Source organism: Triticum aestivum, chromosome 2B (assembly GCF_018294505.1).
Source record: "Triticum aestivum cultivar Chinese Spring chromosome 2B, IWGSC CS RefSeq v2.1, whole genome shotgun sequence".
Taxonomy (NCBI): Eukaryota; Viridiplantae; Streptophyta; class Magnoliopsida; order Poales; family Poaceae; genus Triticum; species Triticum aestivum.
The window spans coordinates 713,670,104-713,690,424 of NC_057798.1; the positions used below are offsets into that span (position 1 = coordinate 713,670,104).

The window sequence follows — 20,321 nt, forward strand, 5'->3', positions numbered from 1 at the left end:
ACTCTAATGCATGACTAGCTAGGGTGTGACACCGGCAGCCTCCGTCCAACCGGAGGCGCCGGATAGCTTGTTGGAGGCGCTCAATGGCGCCTCCATCAAAGAGGAACACCGCACTGTTATGAGTGCGGTGATTCAGAAGGTTCAGCTCGCCAAGAGCGGGCTGACCGAAGCCTGCAGCAGCCTTCTAACAGGCTTTGAGGTAAGAATTTTGATATATGTAAAATAGTACCGCATAGACAGTAGCCCCTGATGCTCGGTTCGATGTTCGGAAAGAAAAGCCGGACTGAGGATCTAAAAAGATATACGCAGGAGTCATAAAAAATATGTCAATATGGGATTGCAGGGTGCGCTGCTGACCTCTGCCGCATTGACTGCGGAGGTCAATGCTTTGAAGCAAAGCCTCGAGCGGTCCGAGAACGAGCTCGGCCATGCCAAGAAGCAGCTCGAGGACAAGGAAGGTGAGTAACACCTTATTAAGATTGTACCTTTCAGAAAAGGATTTTGGTTGCAAGAAGAATGACAAGGATAACGTGGGTATTGCAGGGGCCACTAACGAGGTGGCGACCCTGAAGGAGGCGGTGGCCGCGGCCGAACGTAATGCGTCCGCGGAGCGCACCGAGCGAGAGAAGCAGGAGGCGCGGGTGGCGGAGGTACAGCAAGAGCTCCAGGATCTCGGGGAAAAACATGAGAGCCTGGAGCATGACTCGAAGACTCGAGAGTCTGAGTTTGCATCGGCTCTTGAGAGTGCCAAAGCCGCTAAGGCCGAAGCCTACAAGGCCCTCCAGGAAATTGAGGTGTTGAAGAAAATAGCGGCGGGTAAGGCATTTTTCATGCAAAGTAAGCATGTGAGTGTTAATTACCTGTTACTTACCCGAATTTGGAGCTCTCCAGGAGCGTTCGCAGATCTTCCTCGCAGTGTGTCCGATGCTGCCACGTTCTACCGGGCCGAGGAGGGGAGCTCGACGGAGAAGGTCTTCTGGTCTCAGTATGCTGAGGCCGGACATTCGGTGCCCCTTAGCGACCAGCTGAAGCAGCTGGTCGAACTCCACAAGGTGGCCGAACAGGCCATGAAGGGCCTCATAGTTCAGCTGTGGCCTAAGGAGGCCATGCCTGGGAGCTACTTCGGCCTGGTGCGGCGGCTGGTGGATGCGTGCCCGTGGGTTGAAGTCATCAAGCACTCCGCCTGTATTGAAGGTGCCCGTCGGGCCCTTGCCCGCGCAAAGGTGCACTGGGGCAAGATGGATGCCTAGAAGCTTGTGACGGACCCGCCACCGCAGGGCAAGGAGCATCACACGCCCGAGATGTATTATAAGAGTGTCCTGAAGGGTGCCCGCGTTATTGCGGGTGAGTGCTCCAAAGATGTAATATTTGAGTAGACTCGCATTTTGTTATCCTGTGCGCTGAAAACTTAGTTCATATGCGCTAAGCAACGCTTGTTAATTTAAAATATTACCTTCTGTGCGGCTGTTTATCAAATCTGAGAGATGGCAAGTCGTCGGCTTCAGCCCCCATGCCATGAGTGCTGGGGTGTTCTGGATAAACTTGAGCGCTCTTGTTCCCATTTTTGGGTCCATCTAGGGAGGCGCTCAACACAACGAACAAGGCAACCGGACTTATAATGCTTGAACACTCTCACTTAGCCATAGAATTCTATAATTTTAAATTTCGGCGAAGCCCCTAGTCTTCGGAAGGCCGAATTTGGGGCGCTATCCACGCCTGGACCGGACAAAGCTGGCTCCTCGCTCTAAGCGGCATAAGTCTTTAGGGACTCGCAAAAAACCTCTCGAACAGCAACTGGCTCTCGCCTCATCATGACGGTCAGTTTTAGCTTTCTCCACTGAGGCGCTCGCCCAGCTCAACTGGGGCGCAATCGCAGTGGTTCTCCCAGTGCTACCTTAGCCGATACAACGGAACGTAGGGTACCAAAACAAGGGAGCCGGGCAAACCCAACTATTGACCCAAGACATGATTCGGGGCCGATGCATATAATGCTATAAGTTCGGGGTGCCGCACTTGTGAAAGTGTTCGGACTTATCACACCATGATGCGGGGAACATAAGCCCCTGGTGTATTTAGCCGTACCAAAATGTACGGATGCAACATGTCATAAATGAACATATGTATAAGAAAGAAATGCAATTGGAAGAAAAAAGGTGCTGCATTACTTATTCAAGAAAAACTGTTGTAAATGCAGAACGATACAAATGGTGCGATAAGCAAGGGATGGGACTATTAAACATGTCCCCCTCCAGGGGTAGGCTGCGGAATGGTGCACAAAACAGATTAATGCTCGTAATGGAGACCACCTGGATATTCGTTGTAGCCTTTCTCCTTCCCTAGTTGTTGCATCATGAGTTCGGTAGGTCTGCTACCGGACAAGGCCTCTGACGAACGGAGTCCTGTGGCTAAAAATAAAAAGGAAAAAGAAAAAAAGAACGACACACTTGAGAGCCCTTGGTGTGGTTGAGCCGCAGTCTGGGCCTATCATGGTCGTGCCCCTCTCCCCATGCCCATGGTATCTTCAGAGCGTAATGGTGTACGCGAAGGACCTGTCTTGATGTTTTACAGGGGCTGGGGTTGGGGCCGCACTGCTACGCGTGCTCGGAACGTGCCAGGTGGTCTTGTTGTAGGTTACTCCGGGCGTGTTTAGCCGTGTCCGGTCGCTTAACGGCCGGACTCGAGAATTGCCTTAAGAGGCTGCATTGTACTTCTGCCGCGAGAGCCGCTGTATGTTCCTCCGTTCGGAGAGAGCGTTCAGTGTTTTTGTTGACCGTGATGACTCCTCGAGGGCCTGGCATCTTGAGTTTGAGGTATGTGTAGTACGGCACCGCGTTGAACTTTGCAAACGAGGTACGTCCGAGCAGGGCATGATAGCCGCTGCGGAACGGAACTATGTCGAAGATTAACTCCTCGCTTCGGAAGTTATCCGGGGATCCGAAGACCACTTCCAGTGTAACTGAGCCTGTACAATTGGCTTCTACACCTGGTATGACGCCTTTAAAGGTCGTCTTGGTAGGTTTAATTCTTGAGGGGTCTATGCCCATTTTGCGCACTGTATCCTGATAAAGCAGGTTCAGGCTGCTGCCGCCATCCATCAGGACTCTGGTGAAGTGAAATCCATCGACGATTGGGTCTAAAACCAATGCGGCGAATCCGCCGTGGCGGATGCTGGTGGGGTGGTCCCTTCGGTCAAAAGTGATCGGGCAGGAGGACCATGGATTGAACTTCGGGGCAACTGGCTCCATTGAGTATACATCCCTGAGTGCACGCTTCCGCTCCCTTTTGGGTATGTGCGTTGCGTATATCATGTTCACCGTCCGCACCTGTGGGGGGAAAGCCTTCTGTCCTCTATTGTTCGGCGGTCGGGTCTCTTCCTCGTCATCGCTATGCAGCCCCTTGTCATTGTTTTCGGCAATTAACTTGCCTGCCTGCTTGAATACCCAACAGTCCCTGTTGGTGTGGTTGGCTGGCTTTTCGGGGGTGCCGTGTATCTGGCACGAGCGGTCGAGTATTCGGTCCAAATTGGACGGACCCGGAGTAGTTCTTTTGAATGGCTTTTTCCGCTGACCGGGTTTAGAGCCTCTGAATCCGGCATTGACTGCCGTATCTCACTATTATCGCCGTTAATGCGGCGTTTGTTTTTGTTGCGACGCGACCTGCCATTACGGTCCTTGATATCCGGACTGCCAGAATTTTTGCTGAGGTTGTTGCTGCGTGCTAGCCAGCTGTCCTCACCCGCGCAGAAGCGGGTCATGAGTGATGTGAGGGCTGCCATGGATTTCGGCTTTTCCTGTCCCAGGTGCCGGGCAAGCCACTCGTCGCGGATGTTATGTTTGAAGGCCGCGAGGGCCTCCGCATCCGGACAGTCGATGATTTGGTTTTTCTTGGTTAAGAACCGTGTCCAGAATTGTCTGGCCGATTCGTCTGGCTGCTGAATTATATGGCTTAGGTCGTCAGCGTCTGGTGGTCGCACATACGTGCCTTGGAAGTTATCGAGGAATGCGGCTTCCAGGTCTTCCCAACTCCTGATTGACTCTGCTGGCAGGCTGTTAAGCCAATGCCGGGCTGGTCCTTTAAGTTTGAGTGGGAGATATTTGATGGCGTGAAGATCGTCACCGCGGGCCATGTGGATGTGGAGGAGATAGTCTTCGATCCAAACCGTGGGGTCTGTTGTGCCATCGTAAGATTCAATATTCACAGGTTTAAACCCTTCGGGGATTTGATGATCCATTACTTCATCTGTGAAGCATAGAGGGTGTGTGGCGCCTCTGTACTGGGCGATATCACGACGGAGCTCAAAAGAGCTTTGTCTATTTTGTTCGGCCCGACCGGACTTACTGTGTCCGGTGCGACGGTTGTCGTCGCGTATCATGGGGCGCCCACGTGATCCATAGATCGATCTTGATTGTCTTGCCTTATCCTCCAATATATCTCGCAAGTCCGGAGCATTCCCCTGTGGCCTTGTGCTTTTCGAGCGATGCCGGGGTACGGTTCTAGTGAAGGGCCTAGAGGCCTCTCTGTCGCGACCACGGGGTGGTCGGTCAGCCGTATTGTCTGCTGGTGATGCAGGTTCATATGCCTCCTCCTCTAATCGGGGGAGCAGCTTGCGTTTAGGGTAGCTTCTGGAGGGGCGTTCGAGCTCATGCTCTTCGGCCGCGAGGACTTCGGTCCATCTGTCGGCTAGCAGATCTTGATCAGCTCTAAGTTGTTGCTGCTTTTTCTTGAGGCTGTTCACCGTGGCCATAAGCCTGCGTTTAAAACGCTCTTGTTCGACAGGATCCTCAGGCACGACGAATTCGTCGCCGTCGAGGCTTGCCTCGTCTCCGGAGGGAGGCATATAATCCTCTACCTCTTCTTTTGCCGCTCTCTCATGAGGGCTGGCGTCTCCGTCCTCCTGTGCTGAATCTTGCTGGAGTGGGTTGTCTTCGGCACTGTCTGGGGTGTTATTATCTCCGGTGCCAGAATCTTCATTCTTGTTGTGGCGGGATTTAGAGCGGCGCCGCTGACGTCGGCGCTTGGGCTGTTTCTTGGAGGGGTCATCCTCCGCTGTTCCTTCGCCATTCCCATCCTTTGGGATATCCACCATGTATATGTCATATGATGAGGTTCCAGTGCCCGGTAGGCGCTGGTTCTTGGTCGTCTCCGGCATCGTCGTCCATACCATCGATGTCTTCGGAGTCGTAGTCTAGCATGTCGGTTAGATCGTCGACAGTTGCTACTAAGTGGGTGGTGGGTGGGCTTTGAATTTCTTCGTCGTCCGCATCCCAACCGTCCTGACCGCAGTCCGGCCAGGGCTCTCCTGATAATGAGAGATACTTTAGCGAACTCAAGATGTCGCTGAAAGGTGAGTGTTGAAAGATGTCTGCAGCGGTGAACTCCATGACCGGCGCCCAATCGGATTCGATTGGAGGGGGCGCGGGAGGTTCGGAGTCCGGCAAGGAGTTCGGCACCTCGGAGTCACGAGCTTTATGAGGGACAAGGTCAGTGTTCGGCTCTATCGCCGTAGAGGTTGCAACCCCCAAGGCGGTGTCTAGCCATCCGTCCTCGATCTGCGCAGCCGGCACTGAATTGAAGATTAGAGCGAGCTCGAGTGCGGCCTCCAGGGTACTGTCTGGCTGCGGAGCTAAATCATGCCCGTCGTGACAGTGCGGAGCGCTTAGCTGTGGCTCGAATCCATCGAAGATCAAGTCCCCGCGGATGTTAGCCGTGAAGTTCAAACTTCCAAATCTGACCTGACGGCCAGGGGCGTAGCTTTCGATCTGCTCCAGATGGCCAAGCGAGTTGGCCCGCAGTGCAAAGCCGCCGAATACGAAGATCTGTCCGGGGAGGAAGGTCTCACCCTGGACTGCGTCGTTGTTGATGATTGAAGAAGCCATCGAGCCTATTGGTGACGACACAGAGGAACTCTCAATGAAAGCACCAATGTCGGTGTTAAAACCGGCGGATCTCGGGTAGGGGGTCCCGAACTGTGCGTCTAGGCGGATGGTAACAGGAGACAAAGGACACGATGTTTTACCCAGGTTTGGGCCCTCTTGATGGAGGTAAAACCCTACGTCCTGCTTGATTAATATTGATGATGTGTGTTACAAGAGTAGATCTACCACGAGATCAAGGAGGCTAAACCCTAGAAGCTAGCCTATGGTATGATTGTTGTTCATCCTACGGACTAAAGCCATCTGGTTTATATAGACACCGGAGAGGGCTAGGGTTACATAGAGTCGGTTAAAATGGTAGGAGATCTACATATCTGTAGCGCCAAGCTTGCCTTCCACGCCAAGGAAAGTCCCATCCGGACACGGGACGAAGTCTTCAATCTTGTATCTTCATAGTCTTGGAGTCCGGCCGATGATGATAGTTCGGCTATCCGGACACCCCCTAGTCCAGGACTCCCTCAAGCATGCTAACATATTAATGCAAGGCTACTATTTAAAACAGAGGCACACAAGCAAGCTGGGATTATTCAAGTCAATGCAAGATTACATAATCACATGACGTGGGCATACTGAGACTCGGTACTACTCGAGTGACTTAGTCTACCTCGTTTATATCTAAACGAGCCTGCCTTGTGGACGTCGAGGCTTCTCCACGGGTTTCGCCGTCGGGATTAGCTGGAGGGGATGGAGGGGCTGCCGGGTCGGGGTAACATGATGACCATCCGGGGATTATTGGCCACAATCCCGCTGGAGCGTGTTCCCAAAATGCGACGAAGCACTTCTGGGAACACCAAAGTATTATGGTCAATGGCTAGGGCAGTCCTCAAGGTCTCGATCGGGTGTCCGAACAGCATGACTGGGTTGTCAGCATCGGGCTCATCTCCTCCTCTCGCCGGGGCTCAGCAAACTAGCTCTCCACGAGGTGCGATCAGATCAAGGGTGATTTGATCAAACAGTTCCTCTAGTGCACCTACATAGCGCACCAATTGCAATAATGCAGGATCCGTCTTGTGATCTCCATTGACAACCTAGGGTGGCCTACCATACCCGTCACGGCTGGGGTAGTAGTAGAACGAGCGACAGTTAACTCTGGGCGACAAGTTCCGGAGTTGAACTATAGCCTATCGAGCAGCTAGTTGAATGGCTTGTGGCTCAAAATAAAGTTGTCCTTCCGGTGAATCTGTAGGGGCGTTCTGGCGATAGACCCCTACCATAGATGTGCACAGTGGCCCAGAATTGACGACTCTCACCGCTCATGGGTCCTTGGTACACAATATATTCTGGAGGCTCCTCTAATGCAAAAGCACGGCGGGTGAGGTTTGCTAGCACGGTCACAAATCCTCCAAGGTTGTTTGACGTGGTTTCATTGTGCACGACGGGGCCAGGCATTATGGCTCGGTTTGGGAAAGGAGGCTGGGTTGTGCTGTGTTGATGTTAGTGCGCCCTTTTTATAAAAAAAAAGAGGGCGGAGTCTTCCTTCGCACGCTTGCAAATGAGACAATTTAGGTGCCGGTCACTGGCGTGCGATCGACAGGCTAGGCTGATAGGTTGGGCACTGACTGCCAAAAGGTGTCGGGTCACTGTGGGGCTATCTTACGCGAGAAGCTTGGTCGGGGTTAGGTTATGATCTGGTGGTTTGGTTAACCTAGGTTTATTGACCTGGCTAAGATAGGATTAGTCAATGGTCAGCCTGGCTCTGATACCAAGTCTATCATGACCGGATTTTCGGGGTGTTACTTTCCCAGAAAATGGCCCTTATGCTCACCAGCCCCAGGATTACTATTAGCTGGCAAGACACAACTTGATACAAAACTCCAAGTGAGTACATGATATGTAGTACAAGACCGTTTTGGCCTATGAGTACAACACAAGGTTTCTAGTGGTTGGTGGCGGAAGCAGTTTGTGGATCATCAGTGTCTATGGGACTCCATTTCCCACGGGAACAGCTGACCAGGGTAACTCCTATCTTCGCGAGGCTGCTATCTCCATTGATTAGGTTTCGGGGCTGTCATCTCGTTGCTCCTCTCCGCGCAAGAAATCTGGCCAAGACAATAGCCAGGGACAAGCCAGTGAGTACTTTGAATGTACTCGCAAACATTATGAACAAAGGAATAATATAACAACGATAATCATGCTCGGAAATACTCTATGATCACAACGTCAGTCACAGAAATAAAATCCATGATGCATGCAGACAAGTTATTCACGCAACACATGAATAATGCAATAAGAGAGTAGAATAGAATGCCTCAGTCGGGCGTCTGAGCGACACCACAGAAAGGGCTCATAAGTGAAATAAATAACAAACATGCCGCAGTCGGGCGTCTGTGCGATGCCACATAAAGGGCTTATAGGGTAATTGCATAACAAGCATGCCACAGTCGGGCGTCTCAGCGACACCACATAAAGGGCTCATATGGTAAATAGCAAAACAGGCCACAGTCAGGCATCTGTGCGACACCACATAAAGGTCTTATAATGGTAAACAAATAGCAAAAACATGCCACAGTCGGGCGTCTATGCGACACCACATAAAGGGCTTATATGGTAAATAGCAAAACAGGCCACAGTCAGGCGTCTGTGCGACACCACATAAAGGGCTTATAATGGTAAACAAATAGCAAAAACATGCCACAGTCGGGCGTCTATGCGACACCACATAAAGGGCTTATAGGTTAAATAAATAATAAACATGCCACAGTCGGGCGTCTATGCGACACCACATAAAGGGCTCAAAATAATCACAGTGAATATCCCGAAGGTAGAACCATCCCAGAGATACTCAAAAGAATCAAATAGTGAACATCGTTAGTCCATAAGAGTAATAATCACAATCATCATATGTCACTGGTAAAAATCAAAGTTCACACTTAGTTGTTTTTCCTCCGAAGACCGACACTAAGACCGACACTTGACCCAACCCAGACTGTAGTCCTTAACCATGGACACGTCTACTCGAATAGGTTTAATCTCTGCAGAGGGTGTACTCTTTACCCACGAGTAACGGATTCCGTTAGTCCATCCGGACTAATTCCGCTCACGGTCTTTCAGTTGAAAACACACCCAACCGCACACACCAGCTTGACTCATCGGTGTCTGGAATCACCCACGACACTCATTAAGCAAAACTCTAAGTGGGGAGGCTACAACCTCGATTAGCATGGGATTACAAAATTTATACCGCGCGCAAACTGGGGAAGCTCCCCCCTCGGCTACAACCGAAACACCCATGCCCCATGACCGGATGACTGGCTTTAATCCATGGCCATGGTACCCTCATCCCGGCCCCTCTGTACGGTGTGTGCTAGAAAGGGGTTGACAAATTACTGAACCGTACCCTACCTGTGGCAGGGACAAGTGATAGCATGAAACAAGTGTGGGGGTTACTGGAACAAGACTCGATCTACGGTCGACTCAGGAGGTTTATGTGTTACCTGCATGATTAGCATAACAAATATGTTTTCAACCAATAGACATAACCACCACTCATCATGTCTCACTATGCCGTACCGGACACAGTCGTCTCAATGGCCGGAGACAAGCTCGTGTCTACCCAAGACAGAGGCTTTCCCGAGTTCCTTCCGGTATGCAAGAGAGGCATGTGAGGGTGACTACCATCTCAATATTCAAACTCCAACAGCATGAATCATCAATACGCACTCGAGAGTTTGATCATATCATCACATAAAAATAATGAAAAATTTCGAGACGAGAGGTGTTGTAACCATATCAAACAACACACGACAATATTATGCCAGGGTTCAGAATGCTTGCCTTCAAGTAGTAGGGAGGCAGGGTGCATTCCAAAACTTTGAAAGTTTTTCTCCTCTCTCCAAAATCCTATTAAAAATATTTTTGAATCAATGCATAGTTTCAAAAATAGTACCAAAAAGTTGTCTGAAATTTTTTGAAATAAATCTTAAAATAAACTAGACAATATTTGAGAGAGGTAGGAAAAAGAATCAATTAATTTGGAGTTATATTTGAAAAGTTATACACAGTCAAAGTTTTGGTCAAAAAATCTGTTTTTAAAAATAAAACAAAAAAAGGAAAAAGTTTTGATTACTGACCACGTCGAAGGCGTATTTTGGTTTTACGCCTCCACTTATCCAGCATGGACGGCGCGCGTGTCACTGACAGTGGGTCCAGCGGGCCCACGTGTCAGGTTTGACTAGTCCTCTCCCTCCTCTTCCTCTGCCCCAAGTGGAGGCGGGACTCCGGCGACGCTCGCCGGCGAACGGCGGCACCGTTCGAGACACCGAGGGTGGAGATGGCTCCACGGGTCCAGGGCGATCCTCCCGGTGGTCGCCAGTCAGGTGGGGACGGAGGGAGTCGCCGACGGCGGGCTTCGCGGTGGCCGGTGGCTTCGGGAGTTTTGGGCGTTCGAACTACGGTGGCTCCCGGTCGTGTTTGAGCAGCTGGGCGGCTCCGCAAGACGAAGGGGAGTCGGGTGATGGTGTTGGTTGGACGGGGGAGGGCCTGGTTGCGACGAAACGGACCGGAGGGCGGCAGTGGCCGAGCTGGCCGGAGACGGGGAAGACGGCCTCTCCTGGTCGATTGCGAGCTAGGGGAGCGCTAGTGGAGTGGCTTGAGGCTGCCTGAGGTCTAGGAGGAGCTCGGGGTCACCCTTTTATAGAGTAGCTAGGTCGGTTCCGCCATCGCCGAGGATAGGATCGCCGGCCGACCGTTTCTGCTGTGGCAGGGCGTCGTGGCACCGACGAGCGCTTGCAGACGAGTGAGGGGATAAGCTTGAACTGCTCCAGGGGCAGCTGGCGCGCGGCTGCGGCTCGGGCGGCGCCGACCGTGGTAGGGGCTCACTGCGGACGCCGGCGTGCCGCCAAGGGGCTCTAACGGCGGTGCTGCAGGGTACCAGGGACCGCTTGGCTCGTTCTGGTGAGCGGTCGAGGGTGGGGCGCGGCTCTGCAGGGCAAGCAAAAGTCAGGGGCGCGACGCGGCGGCTCGGTGCACGTGCGTGCAAAACGTGCGCTCTGGGCGCGCCCAAAGCACGCACGTGACATGTTTGACATAATGCCAATGTGGTCTAGAGCGCTCGGTTGAGGCTGGCAACTAACAGGACCAGGCTAGGGTTTGCAAGAAAGCTAATGGACATGGGGGTTAGGCCAGGAGACCAAGCTTGCCATGCTAACTAAAAACCATGTCAAAACTGGTCATGCCTACAAGGTGTTTGACAAAATGCCAAGAACACCTAGGCATTTCTTGGAGTGGTCATAATCTCCAGATTGGGGTCTCTTTAGGTGTAGGAGATGGTGGCCAGGTTACTTTGTCAAGGGATGAAACTTGTTAGTGCAAAAATTTGAGAAAAACAGTTTTTTGGCAGAAACAAAAAGCTGTCATTTCATGGACCAAAAATAATCCAATGGGTTCATGCTCTTGGACTTAAGGGTTTTGTATGGACTACAAGTAGGAAAAAGAACCATGGATGAGAGAGCAAGTAAAGATATGGTTGCAGTACAGATCTTCAAGTTGGACCAGAATGAAAAAGAGGTTGATTCACTCACAATTTTCAAAGGACATAACTGGGTTTTTGCATAAATATGGATAATATACTTCTACTGACCTCCCCTAATTTTGGTGGAAGTTTTAAATAAATATCTAAATAGGATGAAGTGCAAAATTGCCCACTGGACCAGATTTCAAAATTAGGTGTAGATCTCAAAATCTCCAATGAACAGAAGATTTTTTTGCACAAAAGTGATTTAGGGATATCATATGTCATCCCCAAATTTTGGTGAAAATTTTAGATGCATTTATCAAATGGTTGTAGTGCAAAAGAGGCTCCAAAACTTATGGAAAATCATCTTAAAAGGAAAAAGCTCATGAAAAACAATTATGCAAATAAAACCACTGATTAAGAATTGTTTTGTTGAGTGAGTATGGAAGTCCAATAACATTTTTGGAAAGTTTCCACTTGGGATAAAACCCCTCAATGTTAAAGGAAAGGGGTTCTGAAACCAACAGAAAATCCAGAGAGTAAAATTTTTTAAAACTCCTGGCAAAATTTTAATAATTAAAACATGGTTAAGTTCTTGGGGTGTTACATCGAAGTACAGCATCCACAGCGTTTCGCTATCGGGCGCGTACCTCGGCTCGTTCCGCTGCTCCTCCGTCAGCGAGGAGCGGACGCGGGTGATCTCCGCCCGTCGTGCTGCCCCTTCGGGCACCGGCGACACCGGGACGCCACCGACGCTCAGTCTCCATGCCCCCCGGCACGCGCATGTCGGGCGGCGCCGGGTACTCGGCCTCATATAGAAGGCGCGTCTCCGGCTCCTGGAGGTGTCGGCGGCCGAAGTCGTTCGCCGTTGCGCTGCTGCCTGGGAACCTCTCGGCCATGCTTTTGCTCGTCTGCGGGGGAGGGGAGTTGTGGGAAGCTCACAGGTGGGGAGAAGGCTTTTTGCAGGAGGGAGAGGGGGAGGCTGTGCCGCTCATCGGCGGGGATGGGGCGCCTTTTATAGCCGAAGCAGAGCGGCAAGGAGGCGTCATGCGGGAGGACGCGTGGCGGGAACGGGTGGGACGCGCGTCGGCGGCGCATTCACTGCACCGCCCGTGAGGCATCAATGAAGGCTGACCGACGCGGCAGCCTTCGCATTGATTCCTGCGGGAACCAAGGCGATAAGGGCGACGAAGCGGCCGTCGCGCTGACTCGGCAGGCCCACGACTGTTTCATGCCAAAACGCTCGCCCCGGCGCCCCCCAGCGCGTTGGGTTCGGCCTGGATCCGCCGGCGCTGATTTCGGCTCAAGCCGGCAAAAAACGAGCACCTGAGGCGCGACTGGGCCTTTTTTCAGCGCCAGCCTAAAAAATCGCCTTAGGGAGGGCGCGGCTGGAGATGCTCTTATCCGACTCCGACTTATGCTCTCCGAGCTCCTATGCGCAAAGGCCCTCCGCCTTATTCTCCAGAAAATGTCAGTTCCTCCCTCAACTCAACAGCTATAAGGTTCCTCTGTTCCCCCTCAGATCTCATGGCGGCTGTGTGAGGCTTCCTCGGGAGATCAGATCAGCGACCAATGGCCGACGAGAAGGGTTCGCTCGTCACCGGGAGCATGACATCCGGCGAGAGCACGACCAAGCATGCGTTGGCCGCCGGCGAGGAGCGCCCGCTGAAGCGGTGCCGGCATGCTTCGACGGAGAAGCATCCGCTGAAGCCGTGCACTGCCAAAAGGAAGGCCGAGGCCGACGATGAGGAGTTGCGGGCCGCCAAAAGGAAGGCCTTCTACATGAAGTCAGGTCCAAGCAAGAAGATGACGCGGCAGCCGCGGGCGGATGTGGCCTCGATCCTCTCCAGCCGGACACATCCCGATCGGGCCCCTTCTTTCTTCAAGGCGCTGAAGCTCCAGAACCCCGACCTGATTCCCTCGCTAGAACATCCTCGCGGGCGGATTTGGTTCTCCTATCTTCCTTTTGCCATCTTGTTGATCGCCTTCCATCAGTGTCCGAAAATCATATACGCCGCTCGCTGCGTCGTAATGTCGACGCTTCGCACAGGGGGTGCGGGAGCAAACGACGCAGTGGGCCGGCCCAACTGCTAGCGAAGCTTTTTGCTTCTTCTTTTCGTTCTTAGTCATTTCTGTTTCTTTTTTCTTTTCTTCCTTTTTCGTTTTTGTGTTTGTTCTCTTTCTTTTTCTTTGGTTTGTCATTTATTTTCCTTTTCCTTTTCTCCTTTTTTTCAAAATATTCAAATTTTGTTTGTGTTCCCATGAAATGTTCAGTTTTCGAAAAAATGTTCTCAAAATTAAAAAAATGTTCTTGTTACACAAAAAAGTTCAAAAACTTTCGAAATTCATTTAATGTACCAGATTTCAATTTTTTGTTCACGTTTTCAAAAAATGTACGCGCTTCCAAATTTGTTCAGGATTTTTTAAATTTGTTTTCCGTTTCAAAATTTTTTCTCAATATTCAAAAAATGTTCCTGCTTTAAGAAACTGTTCGCGCTTCCAAATTTTGTTCTCCAATTTAAAAATTTTTCTCAAGATTAAAAAAAATGTTCATGCTTTAAAAAATTCTTCACGCTTCCAAATTTGTTCTCCTTTTCAAAAAAAAATCTCAAGATTAAAATAATGTTCATGCTTTAAGAAATGTCCATGTTCAATTTTTTTTCTCGATTTCAAAATTTTGTTCTCTAAATTCATAAAAATGTTCGGGATTTTAATTTTTAGTTCAAAATTAAAAAATATTTTCAGAAGTTTTGAAAATTTGATCGTGTTTGTCAAGATTGTTCACAGGTACAATTAAAAAATATTCAGAAATTTTCAGAATGTTCTGGTTTTCAATTTATTTTTCCTTTTTAAAATGTTTGAGGTTCCAAAAATGTTCTAATTTATTTTCACAATTTTGAAAGTGTTCACATTTTCAAAAATTGTTTGCAATTTCAAATAATGTTCTTGTTTTCAATTTTGTTCCTTTTTTATGCCCGAAAATGTTTGCATCTTCACACAATGTTCTAATTTTAAAATTTTGTTCAAAAATTATAAATGGTCGCATTAGTGAAAGTATTTGCTTTTTCCAAACTGAAAGTAACATTTGATTTTTTTAAAAAAAATTGTGGTCTTTTTCGCGGCGGGTTTGAGTCCCAGCGGCTGCAATCCTTTCCGTGATTTTTTACCTCGCGCCTTTTTTACCTCGAGGACGTGGTGCTCCCGCAACATGGGCTGTCCAAGGTGAGCTGATCCGGTGTGAAGTGCCGATTCCTTGCCGCAACGAGCGGCGTATAGAAGCTCTCATCAGTGTCGACAGACCAACATGCTTGTTGTTAGTGTTGTTGAAATTTGTTAGTAGGCCTTTGGCCCAAAGACCAACTAAAAATCTGAAATTCTCATGGTCCATTCATATATGGCTCTGAGTGGTGTGAGTCACACTAAGTTTAGTCACACCCGAAAGTTGAATGGGAGTTGCACCTCTTTATAAGGTGAGCTCTTTTACCACTTGTATGAGCATGAGAAGACTAGACCTACACGCGTGCTCCTTCTCCTCGCTCACCCTGGCGCGGATGGGCTAATTAGTCAGGCAGACGTCTATCCTAGCCGCCGCCGCATTTTATGGTTTCGCACCACCGTTTCAGATCATTGCGCTGCCACACAAGTCTTCTCCATCCCTCCTTTTGGCGTGCACCTCGAGAAGGGCAATCAGGTTTTTGGGAGCGACAACTTCGCCACGACCTCGGCAACCTCTTCCTCAATGACATGGGTGACAACATCAACGCCAACGGTGCTGCTCCCGTTGCACCGTATGTGATTCTGTCTTTTTTGTTCGAGATCGTGGTAGAATTCATGTTTCTAGTCCATGCCCTAGATTCGATCCGTTCATCTACTCCCTCCGCCCAGAAATACTTTTCGCAGGAATGGACGTATCTAGGCGTTTTTAATGTTAGATACATTCATTTTTAGTCATTTCTACGACAAGTATTTATGTATGGAGGGAGTATTATGCTACTCCCTCCGTTCCTAAATGTAAGTCCTTTTAGACATTTTAAATGGACTACAAGATACGAATGTATGTAGACATATTTTAGTGTGTAGATTCACTCATTTTACTCTGTACCTAGTCACTTGTTGAAATATCTAAAAAGACTCATATATTTGGGAACGGAGGGAGTAGTTCGCATGATTCGTTCAACCTCTGTTATTGATGTCATGATTTATTTTATGCTTATTCGGATTAAATCTCGTAGTAATCTGCTCACATATTTAACAATCCAAAAACCTTATTAAAAAACTTTATTATAAGCAATTTACTCCTGGATTTGCTTCGCATCTGAACTCCCTGAGTCCCGAGCGAACCCAGCGAGAGCAAATCCCTAACCCTAACCCTAGCTAGGAGGATGATTGAGGCGGAGGGGGGGGGCTTGCAGTCGATGATGGCGGCGGAGACGGAGACGGAGGTGGAGATGGCGGAGGAGTGGAAGCTGGCGCGTGAGTCCGAGTGCCGTTTGCGCAATTGCGAGTGCCGCTGGCGTTGTCTCTGCTCCCCCCGGATCCCCCGCGTGGCCCCCGGGATGGACTACTCTTCCACCCCCGCCGGTGCCGGTGGCGGCGCCGACCGGCCCGCCTGGTCGCTGCTCGTCGGCCTCAAGGACGGCGCCGTCCTACGGCTCAAACGCCTCCGCGTGGCGCGGTCCGGGCGGATCCTCGGCCGGAGTGACGATGCGCTCGAGGCTTTCCACGACATCAAGACGCCGACTGGTCGCAGGTTCAACGCCAGCGCCGCCCTGGCTCCCGACGGCCGCTCGCTCTGCGTCCTGCGCCAGGAGGACGACGGTGCCGGCGAGCAACCCCATGCCCTGCACCTAACTCTGCAGCAGCCCGAGACAGACACATCTCCGGAGCATCTTCCTTTGCCTCCGGAGATTCAAGCAGGGAGGAGCCGTAACTGCATGCCCATCTCCGCCGCTGGCCACATCTTTGCTCTGTGCCCCATCGTGGAATATGGCGTCAAGTTTAGCCTCCTCATGCGACCCCTGCATCCGCTCCCCGAGGGCGGGGGCGGGGGCCAATGGGAGCAGGTCGGCCAAGACAAACACGACAAGGACAGTTACCGATGGTTGGGCGGCGGGTTCCTCCAGGGCTACGCCGTGCTCCCCGGCCCCCTCATCCTCGTCTCCTTGAAGCAAGACCGCGGCTTCTTCACCGTCGCCCCTGGCTCCGGCTCCCGTGACTGGACCCCAGTGCTCACCGACGAAACAAGGCCGCGGCGAGACTACGCCCCTATCGTCGGCCGCGGTGTCTACATGGAGCAAGACAATGCCATCTACATGCTCCGTGGCAACACCATCTATGCCTACAAGCTCAGCTACATACACCAGGATCAGGGTGATGATCAGGGGAGGGGGAGGCTCAGGCTGGATCCGCCCATCACCATCGACTCTGTATGTCCTTACAGTTCCGGTCATGGGTGTGGCTTTCTCACCCGTCTCGATGGTCGGCTCATGTGCTCCGTGTGGATCAGCCTGGCACCACGTCAACAATTAGAAGATTGCCGGTGTGACAACCTACATGCCATTGTCACCACCTTCAACCTCCAAGATCCGGCTCAGGGGGGAATAGAGGTGCTGCATTCCTCTTTCCGCCAGGTAGACATGGAACCCAATCGCGCGAATCCAGAGGACCAGGAATTCTGCTTTCTACAGTAAGCAGCAAACTAGCTAGTTTACTTTTTCCACGCAAAGATTATTCGACCATTTATTTCTTTGGTCGCCTTGTTTACGTATTTGTTGTCTACTGTCAACTAATCATGGATCAATTAGGGAGTACGAGGACAAGGATTGTCCGGTGCTGCTGCAACACCAACAAGGGCAAGAGAAGGATCTAACCAGCTGTTCCCAGCTGCAACACGTCGACCAACCCTCCAAGATGCTTGATTGTTGCAGGTCTTGCTTGATCTGAATTAATTTAGATTCATGTTTAACCTAGCTTATTATTACATCTTTCTTAGTAAGTTTCTCTTGGTGAGTGGAGTGATGACATGTTTAATTTGGTTGTTGCTGCAGACGGTTTCTCGAAATGAAAGACTATCCACCCCTTTGCTTTTCCTGCGGCACCAAAGGTCACGTTGCCCGCGACTGCTCTCTCCCGCCACAGCAGCCCTTGCCGGCAATGCCTCACCGCACGCTGGTTGGCCGTGCTTCAATGCAACACCGGGTCCCTTTTGAAAGGCGTCCGGTTGCTACAACAACAAGTATCAATAAAGATCTGTTTATCATCTGCCAAGCTGGCTCACAACTCGTCATCTACCATACAGGCGTCCTGGATGAGACTTCACTGTTGCAAGGAGGAGGAGACGATGGCAAGCCTCTCCAACCGTCGTGTTATGTTGCAACATATGTTGGTGATGATGACTATTGGCACTTTTTCCTTCACAGTGGCTCAAAAATACGCGCCATATCGAGGGAAAAAGATGGCATGCTTGAGTTTAGTCTGAACAAGGACCGTACGATGGCTACGGATCGTCTACCTGTACGGCGGCTGCCAAGTGCTGATACTTTTGTTTTGTTTATCACAGTTTGTGGAGAGACCATTGCCCTTACGGATACTCTGAAAGTTTTCCATCAGCCAAGGTTCAGTTATGGATCCAGCACGTGGCTGCTTTGCAAGACAGATCAGTCGCATGTTCTCCACAGGAAGGTTATGATATCTGGATATGTAGCAGTGAATGACGATTCCTTTATAGTCTGTGATGCTCTCACAGGTTCCTGTCTTTTGTTTGACCTGGGTGCCAAGCAATGGCGTGTTGTCATGCCTTGGGCCGCATTCGCAGAGGACCTGCCAAGGACTAGCCCTACAAAGTGCCCTTTAAATGGTAGATGTGTGTCTGTCGATGGCTTTATCTACACATGCAGAGACGGAGGGCTTGCTGCTTATCGGCTGCTTGATAAAGATCATTCTGTGTATCTCAGCGAGCCCATCCTTTTGCCATTCTCATGGCTTGTGGATGATTGTGTGGGTGAGGACATGTGCTTGGATTATGCTGGCAAAGATGTGGACTCTGGTGCTATTTTGTTTTACGTTGTGCAACTGCAAAGTGAGTATATATAACTCTCTGTCTCTCTTGATCTCTGATGTCATTTGTGCATGCATTGCATGGTTTTTGTGATCAGTCAGTTCATGGAAGATATATATAGTGTTGCTGTACTAACATATGTGTACGTACGTATATGCTGCTAGGTGGGTATCGTCCGCCCAGGCATGATGTACAGATCACCATTGTCCAGGTTAAGACTAAAGCAACAACCAGCAGCAAGAAAAGGGAACCAGTGCGAGTCGCCCCCGTGGACTGTGTCACGCGTTTCATACATCACGAGGAAGCCGTCGTCGATGCCAGATGCTGCTTTGCGCTCTAGCTCCATCTTGTTTGTGATGGATGCATGCATGCATGCATGAGTTATTATTTAGTATATGTTCCCAGCATGCAATGTTTGTAACCTCTAACCTTGCTTGCATGGCATCTTTTGGAAGCTGCAACTAGTTGTATATTTTGGTGGTGTATAACTTATATTTATCTAGACTATATTAGTTGTATTTTGGTGGTGGTGAAACTTATATTTATCTAGACTAGAGGACCTGTATGTAATGGCTGGTGACCTTGGTTGAATTAATGATCCCAAACATTTGCTACCTGTAGCCAAGTATTAAGGCTTGACAAGAAAACGGCACTAGTGCTTAATTTTGCTCATAAGGTTGAGGTAGCTCTGGAATAACTATTATTTGTTGGAGTAGTTTTTATTATTTATGCCTGGAGAACTTTTTTATTTTCTCTATCTATTGTTGGCAGTCTTTATTGATTGTATTTATACCTATTATATATGTCTTTGCATATTTGACCAAGGGCACATAGACCCAAGATTAGGAATTAATCCTGTGAAATTTCTGGTGACAAAATTTTATATTTCAATCTTGCACTTTATCTCTCAAGTGACATGTATCTCTTTGATTCCATGATTAATGTGTATTACTGCACTGAAAATGTAGCTTTCTGGTGGCAGTCACAAGCCTTGGTTTATTTGTCGGTGCAGTCTAGTGAGAGGGTCAGACCTACACTAGTAGAAAAAGGCCCATTCGTATCGGTTCGTGAGGGCTTTAGTCCCGGTTCGCCCAGGAACCGGACTGATGGGGGCTCCACGTAGCCGCTGTCGCTTGCCCAGGCAGGGGGGGAGGGGGGGCTTTTGTCCCGGTTGGTGCCACCAACCAGGACCAAAAGGCTTCCACATGCATGATGGTATTCTCCGGCTTTATTGATGACGTGGTCAAGAAAGAATCCAGCCAATTCCCCTTAAATTGCTCGCATGCGATCTTGTGGTAGGAGTTCATCCCGCATCTACCACATCTAATTTAAAGAAGGGGGTCAATACATATATATGAATGAAACTCAACACAAATGATGGTAATAAAATAAATTTGTGAATATTTTTGCTTACGCACTTCATATTGTCTTTTACAGTAGCCCCGCCTATTCTTGGCCGTCGCGTGGTAGATGAACTCGCAGATGTAGTATCCACAGTAATTATTCCCGGGTTCCTGCCACAAGCACTTAACGAGAAAATAGAGGTCAATCAAACTGATAATGAAGCATTATAAATGGGCATTGATGAAAGTAGCTAGAATCAACGGGAGATGCGCAGAACTAGCTAGCTAGTAGTACTTACTTTCGGGTAAATCCATCATAGTTCCCGTGGCAGTCCCGAAACTTGTGCGGTGAATACTTTCCAAACCCTGCAAGACAAAGAAAATAATTACTTGATATCATGAAATGAACAAAGTTGCCGATATGATGCGATAATGATCGATTCAACTTACTTCTCGAGCATTTTAGACATGTCCGCATAGTCAGAGGGATCTTTTTGTCTCGAGTCTAAGACTTTTACTAGTCCCTGCTCAAGCTT

The 20,321-nt window shown here is 49.8% G+C and overlaps 1 protein-coding gene across 1 annotated transcript; it reads left to right on the forward strand.

Moving 5' to 3' along the window:
• The first annotated feature begins 15,681 nt into the window (after positions 1-15,681).
• On the forward strand, positions 15,682-18,949 carry LOC123042240 (uncharacterized). Its single transcript, XM_044464734.1, has 4 exons — positions 15,682-17,071; positions 17,190-17,312; positions 17,433-18,463; positions 18,607-18,949. The coding sequence occupies exons 1-4, from the start codon at positions 15,768-15,770 to the stop codon at positions 18,780-18,782; spliced, it is 2,634 nt and encodes an 877-aa protein (XP_044320669.1). The 5' UTR covers positions 15,682-15,767; the 3' UTR covers positions 18,783-18,949.
• Positions 18,950-20,321: the final 1,372 nt, after the last annotated feature.